This window comes from Hypanus sabinus, chromosome 4 (genome assembly GCF_030144855.1).
Source record: "Hypanus sabinus isolate sHypSab1 chromosome 4, sHypSab1.hap1, whole genome shotgun sequence".
NCBI lineage: Eukaryota > Metazoa > Chordata > Chondrichthyes > Myliobatiformes > Dasyatidae > Hypanus > Hypanus sabinus.
Genome location: NC_082709.1, coordinates 115,793,463 through 115,815,318, shown reverse-complemented (window position 1 = coordinate 115,815,318; position 21,856 = coordinate 115,793,463). Strand labels below are relative to the sequence as shown.

At 39.5% G+C, this 21,856-nt stretch overlaps 1 protein-coding gene across 1 annotated transcript in view; it reads left to right on the top strand.

Moving 5' to 3' along the window:
* The window catches only part of sh3kbp1 (SH3-domain kinase binding protein 1), a 233,277-nt gene that overhangs the window by 46,385 nt on the left and 165,036 nt on the right, over positions 1–21,856 (top strand). Inside the window, exon 3 of the mRNA XM_059967967.1 lies at positions 4,016–4,139. Coding sequence (XP_059823950.1) covers positions 4,016–4,139 — 124 coding nt within the window. The remainder of the gene's footprint in view (positions 1–4,015; positions 4,140–21,856) is intronic.

The following is a 21,856-nucleotide window of genomic DNA, read 5'->3' as shown; positions in this document are numbered from 1 at the left end:
TTAAAAAGCAAAATAGCTTGTTCAGATAGGTTAAGATGAGGCAGGTAAGCACACTGACTTCGTTGAGCTTTAGATTGAATGGTTGATTTAATTCTGCTCTTTGGGCTGCCAGGCTTTTGTCCATTTAAATAAAAGTGGGGTGGCTGGGAGTGAGTGGGTTGAATTACATTTGGTGCCTTTTAATTGGAAGCTGGTAAAATAGAGGAAGAATTTTCTTTTTTCAGTAAACCGTTTTCTGAATGTAACCACAGTAAACTATGGCTTGAATGCCCAATTCTGGTTGTCGATTATATCCAGAGTCATGTGGTTCTGTTTTGTTGAGTGGGGTTTGTGCATTCAACCATTTAGAATGTTATAAGACAAAGCTTTCTTGAAGAATTTTTCAGGTACTTGGTAAAAATCATTGTCTTGAGTGTTTGTAATCTTATCTTTGCCATGACTGGTCTGAATGGATATTATGTTATGAGTTAATAGACAATAGGTGCAGGAGTAGGCCATTTGGCCCTTTGAGCCAGCACCGCCATTCAATGTGATCATGTCTGACCATCCACAATCAGTACCTCGTTCCTGCCTTCTCCCCATATCCCTTGACTCTGCTATCCTTAAGAGCTCTATCTAACTCTTTCTTGAAGGCATCCAGAGAATTGGCCTCCACTGCTTTCTGAGGCAGAGCATTCCACAGATCCACAACTCTCTGGTTGAATAAGTTTTTCCTCAGCTCTGTTCTAAATGGCCTACCCCTTATTCTTCAACTGTGGCCTCTGGTTCTGGACTTCCCCCAACATCAGGAACATGTTTCCTGTCTCTAGCATGTCCAATTCCTTAATAATCTAATATGTTTCAATCAGATCCCCTCTCATCCTTATAAATTCCAGTGTATACAAGCCCAGTCGCTCCAATCTTTCAACATATGACAGTCCCGCCATCTCGTGTAGGCAGCGCGGCACATGACAGCAGCAACCTTTTGGATCTGGTGCTACTTTAATTTAGTTTTTAAATTTAATTTTATGGCACAATTAGGGTTTAGGGCAATGGATAACAGAGTGGCTATCTACCATCACCAGATACTGCTACAATACAGAGATCGCCCAAAAATGAACCTTCATGAAAATCTGCTGGTTAGATTGTGCGACTTCGGCTTGCTGACGGAATCAGGCATGCAGTCCTCGGTATCGCCTGATGCCAGTGGCCAGAGGTGGGGATGTCGTAAGCGGTGTGCGATGAAGCGGAAGCGAGGCGAGCGGGCAGGCAGGAGTTTGTGCCAGGAAAAAAGTAAGCCCCAGCCTGCCGGCCCTCCCGTCCATTCTGCTCTCCAATAGACATTAAATTGGACTACAATTAAGTGGCAATGATACACTTGGCGCGAGTCCAGAAACGGACGGAATCCCGGAAGCCGCCATTCAGCTGTTTATATTATGTTACAGATTTTTCCTCCAAGCCATCGGACTACCAACCTATTGACCTCTGCTGTGCCTATTGTCTTGTTTATTATTTATTGTAATGCCTGCACTGTTCTGTGTACTTTATGCAGTCCTGGGTAGGTCTGTAGTCTAGTGTAGCTTTTGTGTAGGTTTATGTAGTTCAGTGTAGTTTTTGTATTGTTCATGTAGCATCATGGTCCTGAAAAACGTCTTGTTTTTATTGTGTACTGTACCAGCAGTCATGGTCGAAATGACAATAAAAGCAACTTCACTTGACTTGAATTAACCTCTTGAACCTATGCTGCACTCCCTCAATAGCAAGAATGTCCTTCCTTAAATTTGGAGACCAAAACTGCACACAATACTCCAGGTGTGGTCTCACCAGGGCCCTGTACAACTGCAGAAGGAGCTCTTTGCTCCTTTACTCAACTCCCCTGGTTATGAAGGGCAACATGCCATTAGCTTTCTTTACTGCCTGCTGTACCTGCATGCTTACTTTCAGTGACTGATGAACAAGGACACCTAGGTTTCATTTTACTTCCCCTTTTCCTAACTTGACACCTTTCAGATAGTAATCTGCCTTCCTGTTCTTTGCACCAAAGTGGATAACCTCACACTTATCCACATTAAACTGCATCTGCCATGCATCTACCCACTCACCCAACCTGTCCAAGTCACCCTGCATTCTCATAACTTCCTCTTCACATTTCACACTGCCACCCAGCCTTGTGTCATCTACAGATTTGCTAATATTACTTTTAATCCATTCATCTAAATCATTAATGTATATTGTAAATAGCTGCACTCCCAGCACCAAGCATTGCAGTACCCCACTAGTCACTGCCTGCCATTCTGAAAGGGGCCTGTTAATCCCTGCTCTTTGTTTCCTGTCTGCCAACCAATTTTCTATCCATGTCAGTACCCTACCCCCAATACCATATGCTCTAATTTTGCCCACTAATCTCCTATGTGGGACCTTATCAAAGGCTTTCTGAAAGTCCAGGCACACTACATTCATTGGTCTCCCTTGTCCATTTTCATAGTTACATCCTCAAAAAATTCCAGATTAGTCCAGCATGATTTCCCCTTTGTAAATCCATGCTGACTCAGACCGATCCTGTTACTGCTATCCAAATATGCCACTATTGACTCCAGCATCTTCCACACCACTGATGTCAGGCTAACTGGTCTATAATTCCGTTTTCTCTCTCTCTCTCCTTTCTTTAAAAAGTGGGATAACTTTCGCTACCTTCCAATACACAGGAACTGATCATGAATCTATTTTGAATCAAGAATCAAAGTTCATTGGAACTTTGGGTTAAAAGAGGAATTTTGTATTTCATCTTTCTCAAAATATAAAATTAGAGATATTCAGCCCATCAAGTTTATGGGGTTTTTTTGAGCAATCCCAGCAATTACATTCCTCACTGTTGTCTCATACCCACTCATCAACTCCCCTGATTTTCTTACTACTCATCTACTCAAAAGACACATTAATCCACCAACCATTCTGCCTTTGGGATATGAGAGAGAATGGTGGTTTTGGGGGAGGGGGAGGTAAACCATGCAGTCAAACACAGGGAATGTACAGCCAGACAGCTCCGAATCTAATCCCGAGTTGATGAACCTGAGAGCCGTAGCATCTCTATTTTTAATCACTGTGCTGCACACATATATACACACACACACACACACACACACACACACACACACACACCGCCACCGTCTCCTCCCCTCCTCTCCCCCCCCCCCCCCCCTTCAAGATATGGCCATGGCTGACATCCTGAGTTGTCTGAACATTTAAACATGAATGGAGGTAGTTCTGTGGAACCACAATCGCTGCGTTCTAACAGACATGGCGATTATAGAAACCTACCTTGTAGCATAACAGGCTACAATGAAAGCATGGAAAGGACAGATAGGTTTTTTCCAATTATGATTGCACTATAATCAATATGGCACACATAATGCATATAACAATCAATCATTTGCATTATAACCAATTTACATTACGGAAACAATATATAAGATCTATCACTTAAGTTTCAAATTAATGTAAAATTGTTATGTGTGATATGAAAAGCAAAAATACATTTCTTCTATCCCTGAATTCCTATAACATTAGAAGAATTGCTAGAAATGGAGAGTTTGCTTGGTAAATTGGTTAATAAGGTCTGAATTTTAAACCAAGTTACTCAGCAAACTCTCCCTTGTGGGTGCCATGGTAGCATAATGTTACAGCTTGAGTTGTCAGAGTTCGGAGATCATTTCTGGCATTGCCTGTAAGCAAATATGTTTGTTCCTTCCCGAGGGTTTCCTCTGAGTGCTTTGGTTTCCTTCTTCAGTCCAAAAACGTATAGGTCAGTAGGTTAATTGGGCATTGTAAATATTCCTGTGATCAGGCTGGGGTTAAATCAGTGGGTTGCAGGGCTGTGTGGCTTGAAGGGCCTATTCTGTGCAGTATCTCTAAATAATTTTTTAAAAATTTTATTTCATATTTAGATTTAGTTTATTATCATAACAACAGCTTCTTATTTCTTTTTACATAAGATCTAGTACAACAGAAATATAACTTACTACTTTGTTTCTTATAGGAAATAAAAAAAGATGCAAAAAAAGAAAATCAACCAAAAAAACCTGCAGAGGCGTGTGGAGGCGAGTTCTCCAATGGCAGCCTGGTGTCTTCAAATGAACCTACTCTTAAGAGTCCTGGCAAAGGTAAATTTACAATGCCCATAATTCTGACTTAAGTCGGTACTGAAACATTTGCATTAGCTTTCACCTAAAGTTCCCAGTGTTAGAAATTGTATTCACCAAATTGATTCACCTTATGGAGAAAATATTCCATAGTGAGGTTAGAAGGTTGCTCACTGACAATTGTATGATGTTTAATTAATTTTGTCTCTCTTCAACCAGTTCCATATACATGTGACACAAGACTAGACAACACACAGGCATTGATTGATAAATAGTGAATAGCCAGGTAATAACTATCTCCAACAGGACTGGGTTTAACCACTAACTGATCAGGGCAGTTAACTTCATTATGTCAGTTGTGGGTCAGCTATAAATGTTAACAGCCAATGACGCTCTGTAAATAAGTGAATGAACATATTGTGACGTTCTGGGTGGGGGTGTGGTCGACAGCCTGTCCCTGCATTTCTTATGACCAGAACTGTATTATTCTTGTGTTAAAATGTTTTTGTGGGATTATGGTGGGTAGTTCCAGTTTGTTTATTGTTATATTTTAGCTTGGGTTATACAGTTATTTGCTTTTTTGTTTGTGGGTCACCCTAACTGTAACTGGGACCTGTGATGGTCACCTCCCCCTTCAGTGTGAGACTGCTTGGGTTCACTCTGTGGGTCATGGTGCTCAGTCTGTTTTGTGTTTATCACAATAAAACAGTTGTTGAGTTAAAGAGCTACATTGTCTGTCATTATGGACCAAATGCTCGCCACATTGGTGTCAGGAGTGGGATGTGAGATTGATGATGAGATTGAAGAGCTATGACAGCAGATAAAGTGCCTTAACACCCGGGGAATAAGACGAGGGACCGAGCAGTATGCCTCCCCTGCATCCATGGGCAGGGCTCATGAAGACAGTACCTGGAGGGAGAGCCTGGGAACAGAACATTGTTCCTTCCCAGAGAGCCCTGGTGAAGCGAGTATGCCCAGGCTCCCCAACCCTGAGGACAGAGCGGGGCGCATCACTCACCTCCGTAGCGACCCACACTGGGGAACCCAAGATGCCGTAACCATGGCCGATGCCGCTGGAGCAACAGGAAAATCAAAGGGCCTTGATGACTTACACCTCAAGGTCTACCCTGAAGCTCCCCAGATATGACAGTACCAGCTGCCTGGAGCCTTACCTGGTTCAAGGCAAAGTTGCTGCATGGCATAATGGGTGGAGCCTCACCGAAACAGTGGTGCATCCTGCCCTGGTGTTGGAGGAGGATACCCTGCGGGCCCTCCTCGACCTAACGCTGGAGAGCAGCGTGACTACAGGGCGCTTGTAGTGGTGCTCGAGTGGTGTTTCGAGCAGAGGCCATGGGTGGAAGCAGTGAGGGAAGAACTGTGCAGCAGATGGCGCTGTATGGGAAAAAACTTGGGGGTGCTTGAAGCAGATCTGCACCACTGTGCTGGGCGTGGCTACCCCGAGTTCCTGCCCGCGGCCCAGGAACAGCTTACCCTCCAAACCTTTGTAAAGGCGCTGACGCTGGAGCGCCTTCGGCAGCATGTTTGCCTGACATTGCCATCCTCGCTGGATGAGGCGCTAACTGAGGCAGAGAGGGCACTTAGCCCCCCCCCCCAACGTGTTCCAGCATCGCCCCCCATGCAGTGAACCTGGACCTGTGTCACTGAGGCAAAGGAAGAAACTGATGAGGAGGAGCCTGCGAGACAGGTCGGAACAGCGCTGTGCCGACCCCACAGCCGGCCACAGAACAACTTCTGCTACTGGTGCGGTGAGGCAAGTCATTTGGTGTGCCCCGCACAGCCACCACGTCACAACTCAGAGCAGCCATTGGGAAATGCTGAGTGGGCAGCGCCACCTGAGTCCTTCAGCAGAACCACTCCGTTGTCGCCCCTCTGGGTGGGCTGTTTGGATGAAGAGCAAGGCTTATACATGGACTGTGTGGTGGAGGGCATCAGATGCTGTGCATTGGTGGACACTGGGTGAACCATCACTATCATCCGTCCCGGTGTTCTCCCTAACACGGAGCTTCCTAACCTGTCATTATGGACCACATGCTCACCACAATATGTTTCTACTGTATGTATGCATGTGAATCTGGTCATCTACTATGGGATACTTTGCCTAAAAAATTAATTCTGAAAACTGCTATTAAAGATAATAGTTGTGTGCCATGGAAGTTCAAAAGGAAAGTAAATTAAAATTTGTTGAATGAATATGTAATGCTACAAAGTGATATACTGTAATATTGATACAGTAGTTGCTGCAGAACTGGCTTTTGATGCTTTGCTGTGGGTTCTGGGATTTTGAAAACGCCAGCGAAGTGAAGCATCGGTAACTGTTCTCAAATATTAGCAGTCTATAATCAAAAACAAACTGGCTGTGGGTGTTGAAAACATTGATGATATTTAAAGTTTAATGCAAGTGCATCACAGCTGAATGAATGTCAAAGGAAACTGTTTTCCTGGTGAAATCGGTTTCACTAATTCTCTGATTTTATTTCCTGGATTTTATCTTGACTCTGGGTCATTACACTTGAATTTTCATTGAGACAGCTTGAGCTGTTGCAATTTGAGTGCTGATACTTTGCTTACATATTAAGTACAGTGGTATTTTTAGTACCTGTACTATTGTATTGAAACATGAAGTAAAATTTATTTACAACAAAATAAGGAACTGAAGCTGCAGCTGCACAGCTCATGCAGGAGAATAAGGAGGTGGTAGATAGGCGCTACAGGGGGAATAGTCACCCCTAAGTTGCAGAAGGCAAGTAGCTGGGTGACTGTCAGGAAAGGGAAAAGAAATAGATAGACAGTGCAAGTACCCATGTGGCCCTTGGCCCTTCCCCCTCAATAATAGCTTTAGATTTATTCTGGGGGAGGGACCAGCCATGGAGGAGCTGCAACAACCAGGTCTCAGACGCTCAGTCTGGATCTGTGACCTGGAAGGGAAGGGAGAGAAGAGGGGTCCAGTGGTGATAAGAGAATTCAGTAGTTAGCAGACAGAAAATTCTGTGGATATGAAAGAGACACCCAGCTGGTATGTTGCCTCCCAGCTGTCAGGGTCAGGGACATCTCAGATCAGGTCCTCAGCATTCTAAAGGGGGGGAGTGTGAGCAGCTAGAAGTCGTGATACATATTGCTGCCAATGGCATAGGGAGGAAAAGGGATGAGGTCCTGAAGTGAAAATATAAGGAGCTATGGGGGAAGCTGAAAAGGGGGATTTCAGGGATAGTAAGTTGCTAGATTGTTGCCTGTGCCATGTGCCAGTGAGGGTAAAAATTGTGTGATTTGGCAGATGAAAGTGTAGCTGAAGACTTAATGCACTGAGGAGGATTTCAGATTTGTGGAGTATTGGGATCTCTTCTGGTGAAGGTATGACCTGTACCAAAAGGACAGCTTGCACCTGAACTTGAGAGGGGCCAATTTAGCTTTTGGACAGGGTTTAGACTTATTTGGCAGGTGAATGACAACCAGATTGATGAGGCACAGGATGGAACATTTGGTATACAAGTAGAGGCAGTGTGTATTGAGACTGTGAGGAAGGATAGGCAGTTGATAGGGCAAAATTGCAGTCAGGGTTGGATGAAGTTTGTCTATATCAATGCAAGAAGTATCAGGAATCAGGGTGCTGAACTTGACACAAAGGTCAGTATAATGAACTATGACGTTGTGGCCATTATGGAGATTTGTCTGTCACAAGCGCAGGAATGACTGCTGAATGTTCCAGGGTTTTGATGTTTCAAAAGGGAGGAGAAGGAATGAAATCCTCATTGAGCTTTTCCCATCCCCTTTTCCCTTTCTTATCTTAACTCCTTGCCTGCCCATCGCCTCTCTCTGGTGCTCCTCCTCCTTTCTTCCATGGCCTTCTATCTCTTTCACCAATCAACTTCCCAGCTCTTTACTTCATCCCTCCCCCTTCTGGTTTCACCTATCACCTTGTGTTTCTCTCCCCCCCCCCCCCCCCCACACCTTTTCAATCTGCTCCTCAGCTTTATTTCTCCAGTGTTGCTGAAGGGTCTTGGCCTGAAATGTTGACTGTACTCTTTTCTATAGATGCTGTCTGGCCTGCTGAGTTCCTCCACGTGCTGCACATGTTGCTTGGATTTCCAGCATCTGCAGATTTTCTCTTGTTTCTTCTATCTTACCCATTTTCCTTTTTATAATTTTATGTGCTTCTGTAAGATGCCCAACTGGTTGGCTGGTGCAGAAGGATATTTTGCTCAAAGGTTATGTAATAAGTAAAAAGAATGTTTGAAGCCTGCTAGCCAGCTAGTTATTGACCATTATTGTTGAATAAAAGCTTGATAACCTGTCTGACCTCTGAAATGTCACTTGCAATGTGATAATGCTCAGATAGCTGATTTAGTCGTGTACTTTAAATCAAGAAATTGGAATCAAAAGCTAAAATCTAAAAGTAAAACCTGCAGCTGCTGGCTCTAATTAGCAGGTCAGGCATGTGAGGAGAGAGAAACAGAATCAGACTGATGACTTTTACCCCAAAATAATTGCAGAACTGAAAGCTGATTGGATCTTCCTTATTTAAAGAAATTAATGTATCTGACTTGGTCAGGGAATTTCCTTGCAAACTATTGATTAAGTCAGTAATTGGTTTGATGCTTAGGGTAAAAGAATATGTAAAATGTTGGGCCAGTGCTGGCAAATGGAACTTGTTCAGGTAGACAACTTGGTCTGTGTGGATCTGTTTTTGCACTGTATGATTCTGGCTCTAGATCTTCTGGTTATATTTAGTCAGTTGATGTTAGTAAGGTGTTTCACGAAGTCCCTAATGGGAGGCCAATCCAGAAGATTAGGATACATAGGGACTGCGGTGAATTGGCTGTTTGCATTCAGAACTGGTTTGTGCATAGAAGGCAGGGTAGTGGTCAAAGGGACTTTTTCGAGCTGGAAGTCTGTAATTAGTGTTGTTAAACAGGGTCTGTGCTGGGATCTCTGCTGTCTGTGATGTATAAACAATTGCCAGACAAAGTTTATGACCTCTTAGCAATTACCTGGTGTTCTGCATTAATTACTCATAAGATGTGGTCTGATCTTCATGGAAGTCACAATAATAAACAAACATAATCTGTCTAAACTAATAACACACAAAAGTCTTTATTGAACACATTGTTATGATCCCAGCCCCCTCCTTTGTGAGAATCGCAAGAGCACTAGTTGGGGGGGGGGGGGTCAGTAGACCCAGGAAGTGGGGGAGAGAGAGACGTGCCAAATACCGTGTTCCACCGGGATGCAAAATAAGGCGACATTGACTATTGTCTCATGGAGACCACGTGTAAAGCCCTTGGGCAATGTGGGGGTGGAGATTGCATCACCCTATTTTGATGGACATCTACAACTCTGCAAGTCAAGATAAAAGGGGACTGCAGGAGGTGGTACCCCAGTGACGCACCAGAAGGACACACCATCGCTCAGCGCTCCCGTGCTAGTGGGAAGCCATTCAAAGCCACGTGCGTTCCGTTTCTCCTTTGCCTGGGGAGCGGGTGGCTGATAACACCGAAAAGGACTTCGAACTAACAACGGGGAACCCCTAATTCAACGGAGTTGCTTCATAAAGACCCGGGCAAGTTTTTCCTTTGCTCACCAATCTCTCTCTCTCTGTCGCAACACGTGAAACCCGCGATTCCCAAAAGGCTGAAGCCTGCAGACTTCGGAGTGACTTTTATATTTCCAATGGACAATATATTATCCCCTAGACAACAGTAGAGCTCATTTCTTAATGATGATTATTACTATACCCGCGCTTTAGATTGAGTATTGACGACGTGCATTATCTGAATGTTTGTATTAACCTTACTTTTGTCCCCCTTTATAAATAAAAACGTTTGAAAATAGTGCCATCAGACTTCAACGGGCCTCTCTATCTTTGCTGGTAAGTGATCCAGTTACGGGATACGTAACTGTATATTGTATAGGCTGTATATTGTATACATTGTCTGATATTAAATAAAACTATTGAACATTGTTTTGTTACGTATCCCGTAACTGGATAACTTACCAGCAAAGATGGAGAGGTCCGTTGGAGTCTGATGGCACTATTTTCAAACGTTTTTATTCAGAAAGGGGGGCACAAAAGTAAGGTTAATACAAACATTCAGAACATATACGTCGGCAAAACTCAATCTAAAGCACGGGTATAGCAATAATCATCATTAAGAAATAATCTCGGAGTCAGCTGGAGACGCTCATGGAGTGAGTACCGTTTTGGATTCCCTCCATAACTTTTACTTTTTTTAACCTTTGATCACCCTTATTCAGCTTATTTTTACCTATACCGAAAGTTTCTTTATTCTTTTTTTTTGGATTTACTGCCAAGCGTTTGTTGTGAACTTTTGATGATATGCAAACAGAAATGTCTCTCAGGTCTAAGGGACGGGATCCCGGACGTAATCCGAACGGTAACGAAAAAAAGCAGGCTCCGACACAACAAACACCATTAACTTTTGAATTGTTTATGGAGGTTTTGAATCAAAAATTTGCTGAAGTACAACAATTTTTTAAAGAAGATATAAAGGCTTTTCAAGAGTACATGGTTAAGACGGATTTAGTAATTAAACAGCAACAAGCTCTTATTGCGTCTCTGCAAGAAGAAGCTCGGAAGCGAGATTTCACTATTGGAAAACTGCAACAGGATTTAATTTCGACCATTAAGCTGATGGAAGCCCTTAAAGCCAAGAGTGACGATTTTGAGAATCGCTCCAGAAGACAGAACGTACGTATACTTGGTCTTCCAGACGGCATAGAAAAAGATGACCCTTCGAAATATTTTGCTCAACTTTTAAAAGAAGCGTTTCCGACAATTTTTCCGAATAACCCCCCTTTATTGGATCGGGCACATAGGATTCGGCGTCGATCACCGAGTGTTACAGACAAACCTTCGGTGATAATTGTCCGGTTCCATTATGTACATGACAAAGAACAAGTTATAAGAGCAGCTCGTCGACTAGGAATGATTAAAATCAAAGATTTTTCCTTCCGCCTGATCGAAGATTTTAGTTCAGATCTTTTAAAAAGAAGGCTTCTTTTTAAACCGTTGATGGCTGAATGTTATGAGAAAAATCTGAAACCTGCGCTTCTATACCCTGCGAAGCTTCGAATTTCTCCGTTGAATGCTCCACGACAAGTTTTCCTTTCAACTTCAGAAGTGAGAAAATATCTGGAGGAGAACTTCCCTACTGCTACAGACACCAGTCTTTAATAAATGAATGATTCTGATCGTATAAAATGGTTCTCGATCTCTTAAACCAGAATTATAATCTGGTTATTGGTGTAGGTTCATCCTACACTTTATACTCAAGTTAAAGTGTGTTTGCGTCATGTTAATTGTTTTGCCTTATACACTTTAATCATTTAACTACATACTTGTCTATTAACTTTGTTCCTTCGAAGGTATATTTTTAATTCTTTGAAGGTAAATTTTTCCTTGATTAAGATGGTGGTTTTTTGGAAAAGATTTTTGGTTTTGCTTAAGATGGCATTATGTTTATATTTTTCGTGTTTCTTCTAGACAAGGCATCGCTTATCTCAGCTTAAATATTTTTTGTTTTGTCTGGGCCAGAGCCCGAGTTATAATTGTTTTTAGTGATTATATTTTTATTCTTTTTACAACTAACTATACTTAGAAATATGGTTTTTATTATAGCGATTTTATTTTTAAAGTTGGGGTGATTCTTTTATATATATCCTTTTTATATGGAGTGTTCTTCAGCTGACATGGGGGTAGGATTAGTCTTACTTTTTCTCTTTTTAAGTCATATTTTGGCTTTTTTTCTTTTTCTCGGGGGGTGGGGGGATGGTCTGTTTTCTAATTCTATTTTTTTTGTACCAGTTTGTGTTAGTTTTTTTATTCGGGCTGTTTTTGAACTTCAAATATGTCTGTGTTGTCGTCACTTCCGGGTCTTCTCACTACTTTTGTTCCTCTTCCGGGTGCATGAGTTTATAAGTTGGTTAACCCTTTCTATACCAAAGGGTTGATTATAGAATTATGGCTCAGACCATTAATTTTGTGTCTTGGAATACTAATGGTTTAAATCATCCAATTAAACGAAAGAAGATTTTCAAAGTATTCCAAAGACTTAATGCTCATATCATTTTTGTACAAGAAACTCATGTGAGGAGGGAGGACAAATTTCGTTTTTTTAGATTTTGGCGGGGTCAACAGTATCATGCAAATTTGAATGCTAAAGTAAAAGGAGTTTCAATTTTTATTGACTCCTCTATTTCATTTGTTCAACATATTTTTTCGGATCCGAATGGCAGATTTTTGTTAATTACGGGTTTACTTTGTAATAAAAAGGTTGCTTTGGTTAATGTTTATGCTCCAAATGTGGATTGTCCTGACTTTTTTAAGTCTTTATTTACTTCTTTACCCAATCTAAACGAATATAAGTTAATAATGGGTGGTGACTTTAATTGTTGTTTAAATCCTCTGATGGATAAATCTTTATCTATTCAGACTTTACCTAATAAGTCGGCCACTTGTATTAACTCCTTTTTGACTGACAATGGAGTTTTTGATGTTTGGAGATTTCGGCATTCTAATGACAAAGAGTTTTCTTTTTTCTCACATGTTCATCACTCTTATTCAAGAATTGATTATTTTTTTGTAGACTCTTGTTTTATTCCATTGGTAATCGGTTGTAACTATGATATTATAGCTATCTCTGATCATGCTCCGTTATTACTTTCTATGAAATTTACGGATACAGCTTTTAATGCTAGACAATGGCGATTTGACTCTACCTTGTTGCAAGACTCTGACTTTATTAAATTTATGGAGGAGCAGATCGACTTCTTCTCAACTAATTCTACAGATGATATTTCCTGCGGAACACTTTGGGACACTTTTAAAGCTTATATACGTGGACAGATTATTTCTTATTCTGTTGGTTTGAGGAAACGTATCAAGATGGAAACTCTTTTATTGGTTGATAAAATTAAAGAGATTGATGAAATATTCGATTGCTCCTAGTAAGGAGCTTTACAAACAAAGGGTTGAACTTCAAATGGAACATAGTTTATTACTTACATCCTCGATTGAAAATCAATTAATGAAAACTAAATCTGATTTTTATATACATAGTGATAAATCTGGTAAACTGTTAGCTAGTCAATTGAAGAATGCTCTGGTTAAATGTCAAATCACTAAGATTGGTCAGCAGAATGGGAATCTGACAGTTAATCATGATGAGATAAATAAGGCATTTCAAGATTTCTATACCTCCCTGTATCAATCTGAATTTCCTCAAGATTATAATACCATGTCTGATTTTCTGGGGAAATTAAATTTTCCAAGGTTATCATCTGATGATCTTTTGATATTGGATACTCCTATTACGGATGTAGAAATTAAAGGGGCTATTTCCTCAATGAATTCTGGGAAAGCACCGGGTCCAGATGGTTATACAGTTGAATTTTTAAAATTTTTTTCCGCTACTCTTTCCCCTTGGTTAGGTAAGGTTTTTGAGGAGGCCATTAGATTAGGGAATTTGCCACAATCTTTTTATAGAGCTTCCATTTCTCTAATATTGAAGAAAGTTAAAGACCCTACTAATTGTGCTTCTTATAGACCTATATCTTTATTGAATGTAGACTCCAAGATTTTTTCTAAGTTACTGGCATCTAGATTGGAGAAGGTATTACCCAAAATTATTTCAGATGATCAAACTGGCTTTATTAAAAATCGTTATTCTTTTTTTAACATTAGGAGATTGTTGAATATTGTTTATACTCCCTCACATGATACTTCAGAATGCGTGATTTCATTAGATGCGGAGAAAGCATTTGACAGAGTTGAATGGCCTTACTTATTTAATGTGTTGGAGAAGTTTAATTTTAGTCCGATATTTATATCATGGATTAAATTGATTTATCATACTCCAGTAGCCTCAGTGGTTACCAATAATCAAAGATCTCCCTTTTTTCGCCTATTTCGGGGCACTAGACAGGGATGTCCTCTTAGTCCATTACTATTTAACATTGCCTTAGAACCTTTGGCAATTGCCATCAGACAATCACAGGATATTTTGGGTATTAATCGTGGGACAGATATTCATAAGTTATCTTTGTATGCAGATGATTTATTACTATTCATTTCTAACCCGGAGAAATCCATTCCAGCAGTTTTATCATTATTGGCTCAATTTAGTGAGTTTTCTGGGTATAAGTTAAATCTTAATAAAAGTGAATTGTTTCCATTGAATAAACGGGTCCCAATTTATGGAAATTTACCCTTTAAATTAGTTAATGACTCTTTTACTTATTTAGGGATCAAAATCACAAAGAACCATAAAGATTTGTTTGGATTTAATTTTTTACCCTTAATTGATCAGATTAAAGGTTTGTTTACTAAGTGGTCACCTTTGTCTCTATCTCTAATAGGTAGGATTAATGCTATTAAGATGGTTATTTTACCTAAGTTTTTATATATTTTTCAAGCGATACCAATTTTTATCCCGAAATTTTTTACTAATGTTGACTCTAAAATTTCTTCATATATATGGCAGTATAAAAATCCCAGGTTAGCTAAAACATATTTACAGAAGACAAAAAAGGAAGGCGGGTTAGCATTACCTAATTTCAGATTTTACTATTGGGCAGTTAATATTAGATATTTGTTATGCTGGTTGAAAGATGGGTTGGATCTTTTGGCCCTTGTTGGGTGAGTTTAGAAACTAAATCGGTATCAGCTTATGCTTTGGGTTCTATTTTAGGGACTTCTCTCCCTTTTGCTCTTTCTAAATTGCCGAAATGAATTGACAACCCGATAGTTAAACATACATTGCGTATATGATTTGAATTTCGGAGATTTTTTGGGTTGACTCAATTCGTTTTAAATAGTCCTATTGTATCTAATTGTTTTTTTCACCCTTCCATTATAGATCAAGCTTATTCAGCTTGGAAAACTAAGGGATTACTAAGATTTTCTGATTTATTTTTAGATAATTGTTTCATGTCTTTTGAACAATTATCCAACAGATATAACTTGCCGAGATTTCATTTTTTTAGATATTTACAGATTAGACATTTTTTAAGTTCTGTACTCTCTACGTTTCCAAATTTTGTGCCTTCAGATACTTTGGAGAGTTTATTTGAATTAGACCCTTTTCAAAAAGGGCTTATTTCAAAACTTTATAATATAATTATGAAGATACGTTCAGAGCCCCTTTATAAGACTAAACAGGATTGGGAAAGAGAGCTTAGTTTTAGTATTTCTAGTGAGAATTGGGATAGAATTCTTCAATTAGTTAATACATCATCGTTATGTGCCAAACATTCACTAATACAATTTAAGGTTGTACATAGGGCCCATATGGCCAAGGATAAATTAGCTCATTTTTTACTCTCATATAAGTCCTATTTGTGATAGATGTCATTCTGAAATTGCGTCTTTAACTCACATGTTTTGGTCGTGTTCATTTTTGGAGAAATATTGGAAAGATATTTTTGATATTATTTCTGCGGTTTTGAATATTGATTTACAACCTCATCCTATTACCGCAATTTTTGGTTTACCAATGTTAGATTCACAGCATTTATCTTCTTCAGCCCGTCGAATGATTGCATTTCTAACTCTGATGGCTAGAAGATCTATATTGTTGAATTGGAAAGAAATTGATCCTCCCAAATTGGTTCTCTCAAACTATGTTATGTTTAAATTTAGAAAAAATTAGAAGTGGTACTTTTGAGACTTCTATTAAATTTGAAAAGTTATGGAGACCATTTATTCAACATTTTCATATGATGTAATATGACCCTGTGCCAAGTACATTTGATTTCCCAGCTTTTAGCTTATGTATTTTGAGAGGACCAGAAGTGACGGCATTGATGAATACTTATTTTTGTGAGATACTATAAACAGCCCACTTTTTTTTTTCCTTCTCTTTTGTTTGTTTTTTTTCTTTTATATTACTTATTAGTTATAGTTATTAGATTAGATTAGTTAGTTTTGCATTATATAAATTTTTTTTTGTTTTTTTTTCTTTTTTCTGTTTTTTTATATTATACATTATGAAATATTTAGATTTACTATGTCCATACATATATCTTATGGCTTATGTCTTGGTAAACTCATTTATATTGTAACTATTATGTATGTTTTTTTTTCATATGTAATGGAATGTGTATGTTGGTAATTTCTTTATCAATATATCATCTGTATTCTGTCCATATTACTAATATTAATAAAAAGATTTAGAAAGAAAAGAAAAGAAATAATCTCGACTGTGGTCTAGGGGATAATATATTGTCCGTTGGAAGTATAAAAGTCACTCAGAAGTCTGCAGGCTTCAGTCCTTTTTGGGGAATTGCTGGGTTTCACGTGTTTCAGAGAGAGTGAGGAGAAACGGAAAAAAAGTTGCCCGGGTCTTTGATGAAGCAACTCCGTTGAATCAGGGGAGCGTTTTTTCCCTGTTATTAGTTCGAAGTCCTTCTCGGTATTATCAGCCACCCGCTCCCCAGGCAAGAGAGTTACGGAGCGCAAGTGGCTTTTGAATGGCTTCCAGCTGTCACGGGAGCATTGAGCTATGGAGTCCTTCTGGTGCGTCTCGCTGGGGTACCGCCTTCTGCAGTCCCCTTTTATCTTGACTTGCAGAGTTGTAGATGTCCATCAAAGTAGGGTGATGCAATCCCCACCCCCACATTGCCCGAGGGTGTCCATATCCGTGGTAGCTGTCATGTAGCAGGGTCATGCCCTTAGCACAGGTGTCTCTAAGAGCCCTGGCCAAAACCGCTACACTGTCTCTCATTTGCCTGGGTCCGAGACCCGAATTAATAGTGCTCTTGTGATTCTCCGGAAGGAGGGGGCTGCTCCCGCCCCTTCGGCCCCTCAGAGCTGTGGTACATTCATAACAGTTTAATCATTCACAGGCTGGATATAGTATGTGAACCCTTGTATTTAATAACTGGTAGAACCTACTTGAGCGGCAATAACCTCTACCAAACATTTCTTGTAGCTGCTGATCAGACTTGATCAACTGTGGAAGAAATTTTAGACCATTCTTCCAACCAAAACTGTTTCAGTTCATCAACATTACTGGGATGCCTTGCATGAACAGCCGCTGTCTGGTCATGCCACAGCATCTCAATTGGGTTAAGGTCTGGAATCTGACGACCGTTCCAAAACATGAATTTTCTTCTTTTTCAAACCATTGTTTTATTGCTTTATTGTTTTGGATCATTGTCTTGTTGCATTATCCAGCTTCTATTAAGCTTCAGGTGACAGAGTGCTACCCTGACATTCTCCTGCAAAATACTTTGTTACAATTTTGAATTCATTGCTCCATCAGTGAATGCAAGCTGTCCAGACCTTGAGGCAGCAAGCAGCCCCAAACCATGTTGCTCCTTCCACCCTGCTTCACAGTTAGGATGAGGTTTTGGTGTTAGAGTGCAAATTCCAAATATCGCTGTGTGCATTTCTGCCAAAAAGTTCAACTTTTGTCTCATCTGTCCACAAAACCTTGCGGAACATTCAGTTGGTCTTTTGCAAACTTGAGATATGCGGCAGTGTTTTTATTTGGAGAGCAGTGGTTTCCTCCATGATGTTCTTCCATGAACACCATTTTTTTCCAGTGTTTTTCTTATAGTGGACACATGAACAAAGACTTTAACAAGTTCTAGAGATTTCTGCAGGTCTTTTGCTGTTACCCTTGGGTTGTTTTTCACCTCCTTCAGCATTGTGCATTGTGTTCTTGGTGTGATCTTTGCAGGATGCCCACTTCTACAGAGAGTAGCAACTGTACTGTATTTCCTCCATTTGTAGACTGTTTCTCATACCGTGGACTGATGAACACTGAAGTCTTTAAAAGTACTTTTGTAACCTTTTCCAGCTTCGTGCATTTCTACAGTTTTTCTAAGGTCCTCTGAAAGTTGTTTTGATTGAGACATGGTGCACATAAACAGATCTTTCTTGAGAAGAACAGGCTCCGTCAGTAACTTGATTTTGTGTGTCTTTTATAGGGCAGGGCACCTCTACAACCCACACTTCCAATCTCATCTCATTGATTAGAACACGTGACTCTAAACAGGTTTTGTAGAAGGCATTACACCTGAGGTTCACATACTTTTTTGAACTTAGAAGTGATTATTTAAAAGGTGTGCTCAGTATTGATGAGAAGTGGTAGAATTGTTTATGTGTTGTTAGTTTAGGTATATTGTATTTGTCTGTTTATAGTGATTTGGATGAAGATCAGAACACATTTTATGAATAATTAATACAGAAAACTAGGTCATTGCAAAGGGTTCACAAACTTTGCGTCAATAGGGAGATATGAAGCAAGAGTTGTGTTCCTTTCTTTATTTAGTTTACAAGGTTCTGTAATTCTGTTAGTGCATGTTGATACAGAAGTCTGGCAAATTATGGAACAGGATTCAACCAATTGCTCATCTTGACAATGCACCATCATTCAATAATATCATAATTCATTCAACCTTGGTCTCAAAACCAGTTTCTCAGCCTCTCCTCAGTTCAAACATCAAGTAAGTTTTTGCCTTCTCGGGTCATAAGTGTCGACAATTCAAAAGTCACAGTTCTCCATTAAGAGGAGAAATTCTTGTGGTTGTTCCACTCAAATTGACACCCATCTATTCTGAAACCAGGTGCCCTCAATTTAAATATGACCAAACATCCTCTCAGCACCTATTCTGTCTAACCCTGTCAAAATGTTTGATGATTCAATAAAATAACCTCTCATTCTTCTAAAATCCAATCATTATGGGCCCAACTTGAGGAATATTTCTTCATATGTCCCAGGTAACAACCCTGTGCATTACCTCCAGTGCAACTATATCCCTCCTTAAATATGAACTTCACACATTCACCAAGCTACCTTGAAAGTTCCCTTCTTTTATACTTTGAATGCTTGCAAATTAAAGATCATCATTCCAGTAGCCTTGATAATTAATTGCTAGATAGTACCTGCATTCCAATCTTTGTCCCATACACTAGGACATCCTTTTTTCACAAAATTATTGTGTCATCCTGCTCCATTCTCATTTTTACTTCCAAAATGTCTAATCTCATATTTATCCTCATTCTGCTCCTTCCAAAAACAAAACTCACATAAGCTGTCTATATCCTCATGCATACTATTTGTGTCATACTCCACTTTTACTAACCTGCCTATCTTAGTACCATGTACCGATTTGGCCGCAGTGCACTTGATTTCTTCAACCGAATCATAAATTTCACTTGTAAGTAGTTGATGCCCCAGCACTGTTTTCTGTTGCATCTCACTGGATACTGATTGCCAATCTAAAAATGATCCAACTTTGTTTTAATTCATCAATAATCCATGCCAATATCTTGCCCTCATCACTGCACTCTTTTGTGCCGTGACCATTAATATTGATGCCTTACCGAAATCCTTCAAGAATATCTACTGGTTCCTCTATATCCATCATGTCTGTTACATCCTCAAAGAGCTCGAGTAAATCTGCTACATAACACTTTAGTTTCAGAAGACTGTGCTGGCTCAGCTTGATTGTCTGAGGGTTTTCCAAATGTCTTGATATGACCATGAAAATGAATTCCCCCATTTTCCCCAATTATAGATGCTGGGCTAACTGGCTTATTGTTTCCTGATTTTTGTTACTTTTCTTACCTGAATCTTGGAATGCATTGTGTTTTTTAAATAACTTTAGGTATTCTTCAGATTGTTGTCAGATATGTAGTGGATATTCAGGTTGATGGGTTGGGTATTCTTGCCAATTGGTCCTTTTGGATGAACAACAAATTAATTTTGTTTTGTTAAAAGTTGAATCAATGGCAATAAAACTTCCATTCATATATCATCTTCATTGTTGTAAGGTTTTCCAAGAGGTTGTTGTTACGAAAACAAACAAAAATTAACTCTTCTTAAAATGAGGAAGTTGGGTTGATGGACTTAGAGGTAGATTTAAGAGGTGGAGGTATTTAAGAAAAGGAGTCCGGGTTTTAAAATCATGATGGTAGAGCTTGTGGAGCAGTTTTCTGTTGTTTAATTATTCTCTATTGTTTTATATCTCATCCTTTTTTGTTGGTCAGTTAGCTCACCAAATACAAATAAAAACATTATAGTGACTTCATTGTGGTTGGTGAATGAACCAACTAACAGAACAAATCAACCTTAATGCTACCTGGGGTGAATGAAAAGAACCACATTCTTCACCCACATTGCAACTTCCCCTTTCTCCCCAGGGTAGATTCATATCAAAGGCTTTGGCACGATGTCATGGCACAGCACAAAAGATGCACTTTTCTTTAACTACTCCTGCACCTATTGTAACTTTCCAGGGTTGGGAATATAGGACAAAAGGGTTGAGATAATTTTTCAGACTTGAATCACTTAAATTCCTGCAATGTATGCAGATGCTGGGGTCCAGGAAATATTGGTCTCTGAATAGCATTGATACATTTTTTGGGCTTTGGTGAATGAACTAAGATCTTCAGGTAATCTTGATCCTTATCCCTCTATAAAGGGGGCTGATAGGTTTGTTCTAACTAATCATACTGCATTTTACTCTTTGCTGTAATAGCATTCCCATGTCTGAGTAATTAATTTAAAATTGCTGAACTCTAAGCACTGATCTTTGTAATGTTTCACAACTCACAAGCTCTGCTATTTACTCCTAGTAAAAGTTGTTAATCTGGTTTATAGCTGTAAAATCTTAATAAATTTCACTTTTATCCTTATGGAATGTCTTTGAAGAACCAAGGGTTTCGGCCTGAAGTGTCGACTGTACTCTTTTCTTAGATGCTGCCTGGCCTGCTGAGTTCCTCCAGCGTTTTGTGTGTGTTGCTCGGATTTCCAGCAACTGCAGATTTTCCTGACAGTAATTTTAAGGTCTTTATTTAATATGCAAATGTGAGATGTTTTGCCTTAAGGTGTAGCATTTGCTCACAAAGACATGATCTTTATTCTTTGAAACAGTTGATTGAAGTTGTTAGACATTTCAATGTAATGATGATAATAAATAAAGTATTTTGAGATTTGTTATTGGAGATGGTAGTGAACAGAGAAAAAGCAGGAAGTCATTACAAATCAACTTAATCTGAGGCTCTTGCATATCTTATACTTATAAAATTGAGTTAAATATTAAATGGTCATTAGTCCATATTGACCATAAGACATAAGAGCAGAATAGACTATTTGGCTCATCGAGTCTACTCCACCAGTCAATCATAGCTGATCTTTTTCTTCCCCCTCCTCAGCCCCACTCCCCGGCCTTCTCCCCGTAACCATTGATGCCACAGCCAATCAAGAACCTATTAATTTCCACCTAAAATACACCCTATGACCTGGCCTCCACAACAAGTGATAACAAATGCCACAAATTCACCACCCTCTGGATAAAAAAAAATTACTCTGCATCTCTGTTTTAAATGGATGCCCTTCCATCCTTAGACTGTGGCCTTTTGTCCTAGACTCTCCCACATTAGGAACCAACCTTTTCACATCTACTCTGTTTCGGCCTTTCAACATTCGAAAGGTTTCAATGAGATCACCTCTCATTCTTTTAAATTCCAGCGAATACAGGCCCAGAGCCATTAAATGTTCCTCGTATGATAACCCTTTCATTCCTGGAATCATCCTTGTGACCCTCCTCTCAACCTTGTCCAATACCAGCACATCTTTTCTTAGATGATGATCTCAAAACTGTTCACAATACTCAAGGTGAGGCCTCACCAGAATTTATAAAGCCTTAGTATCACATCCCTGCTTTTGTATTCTCGACCTCTTGAAATGAAT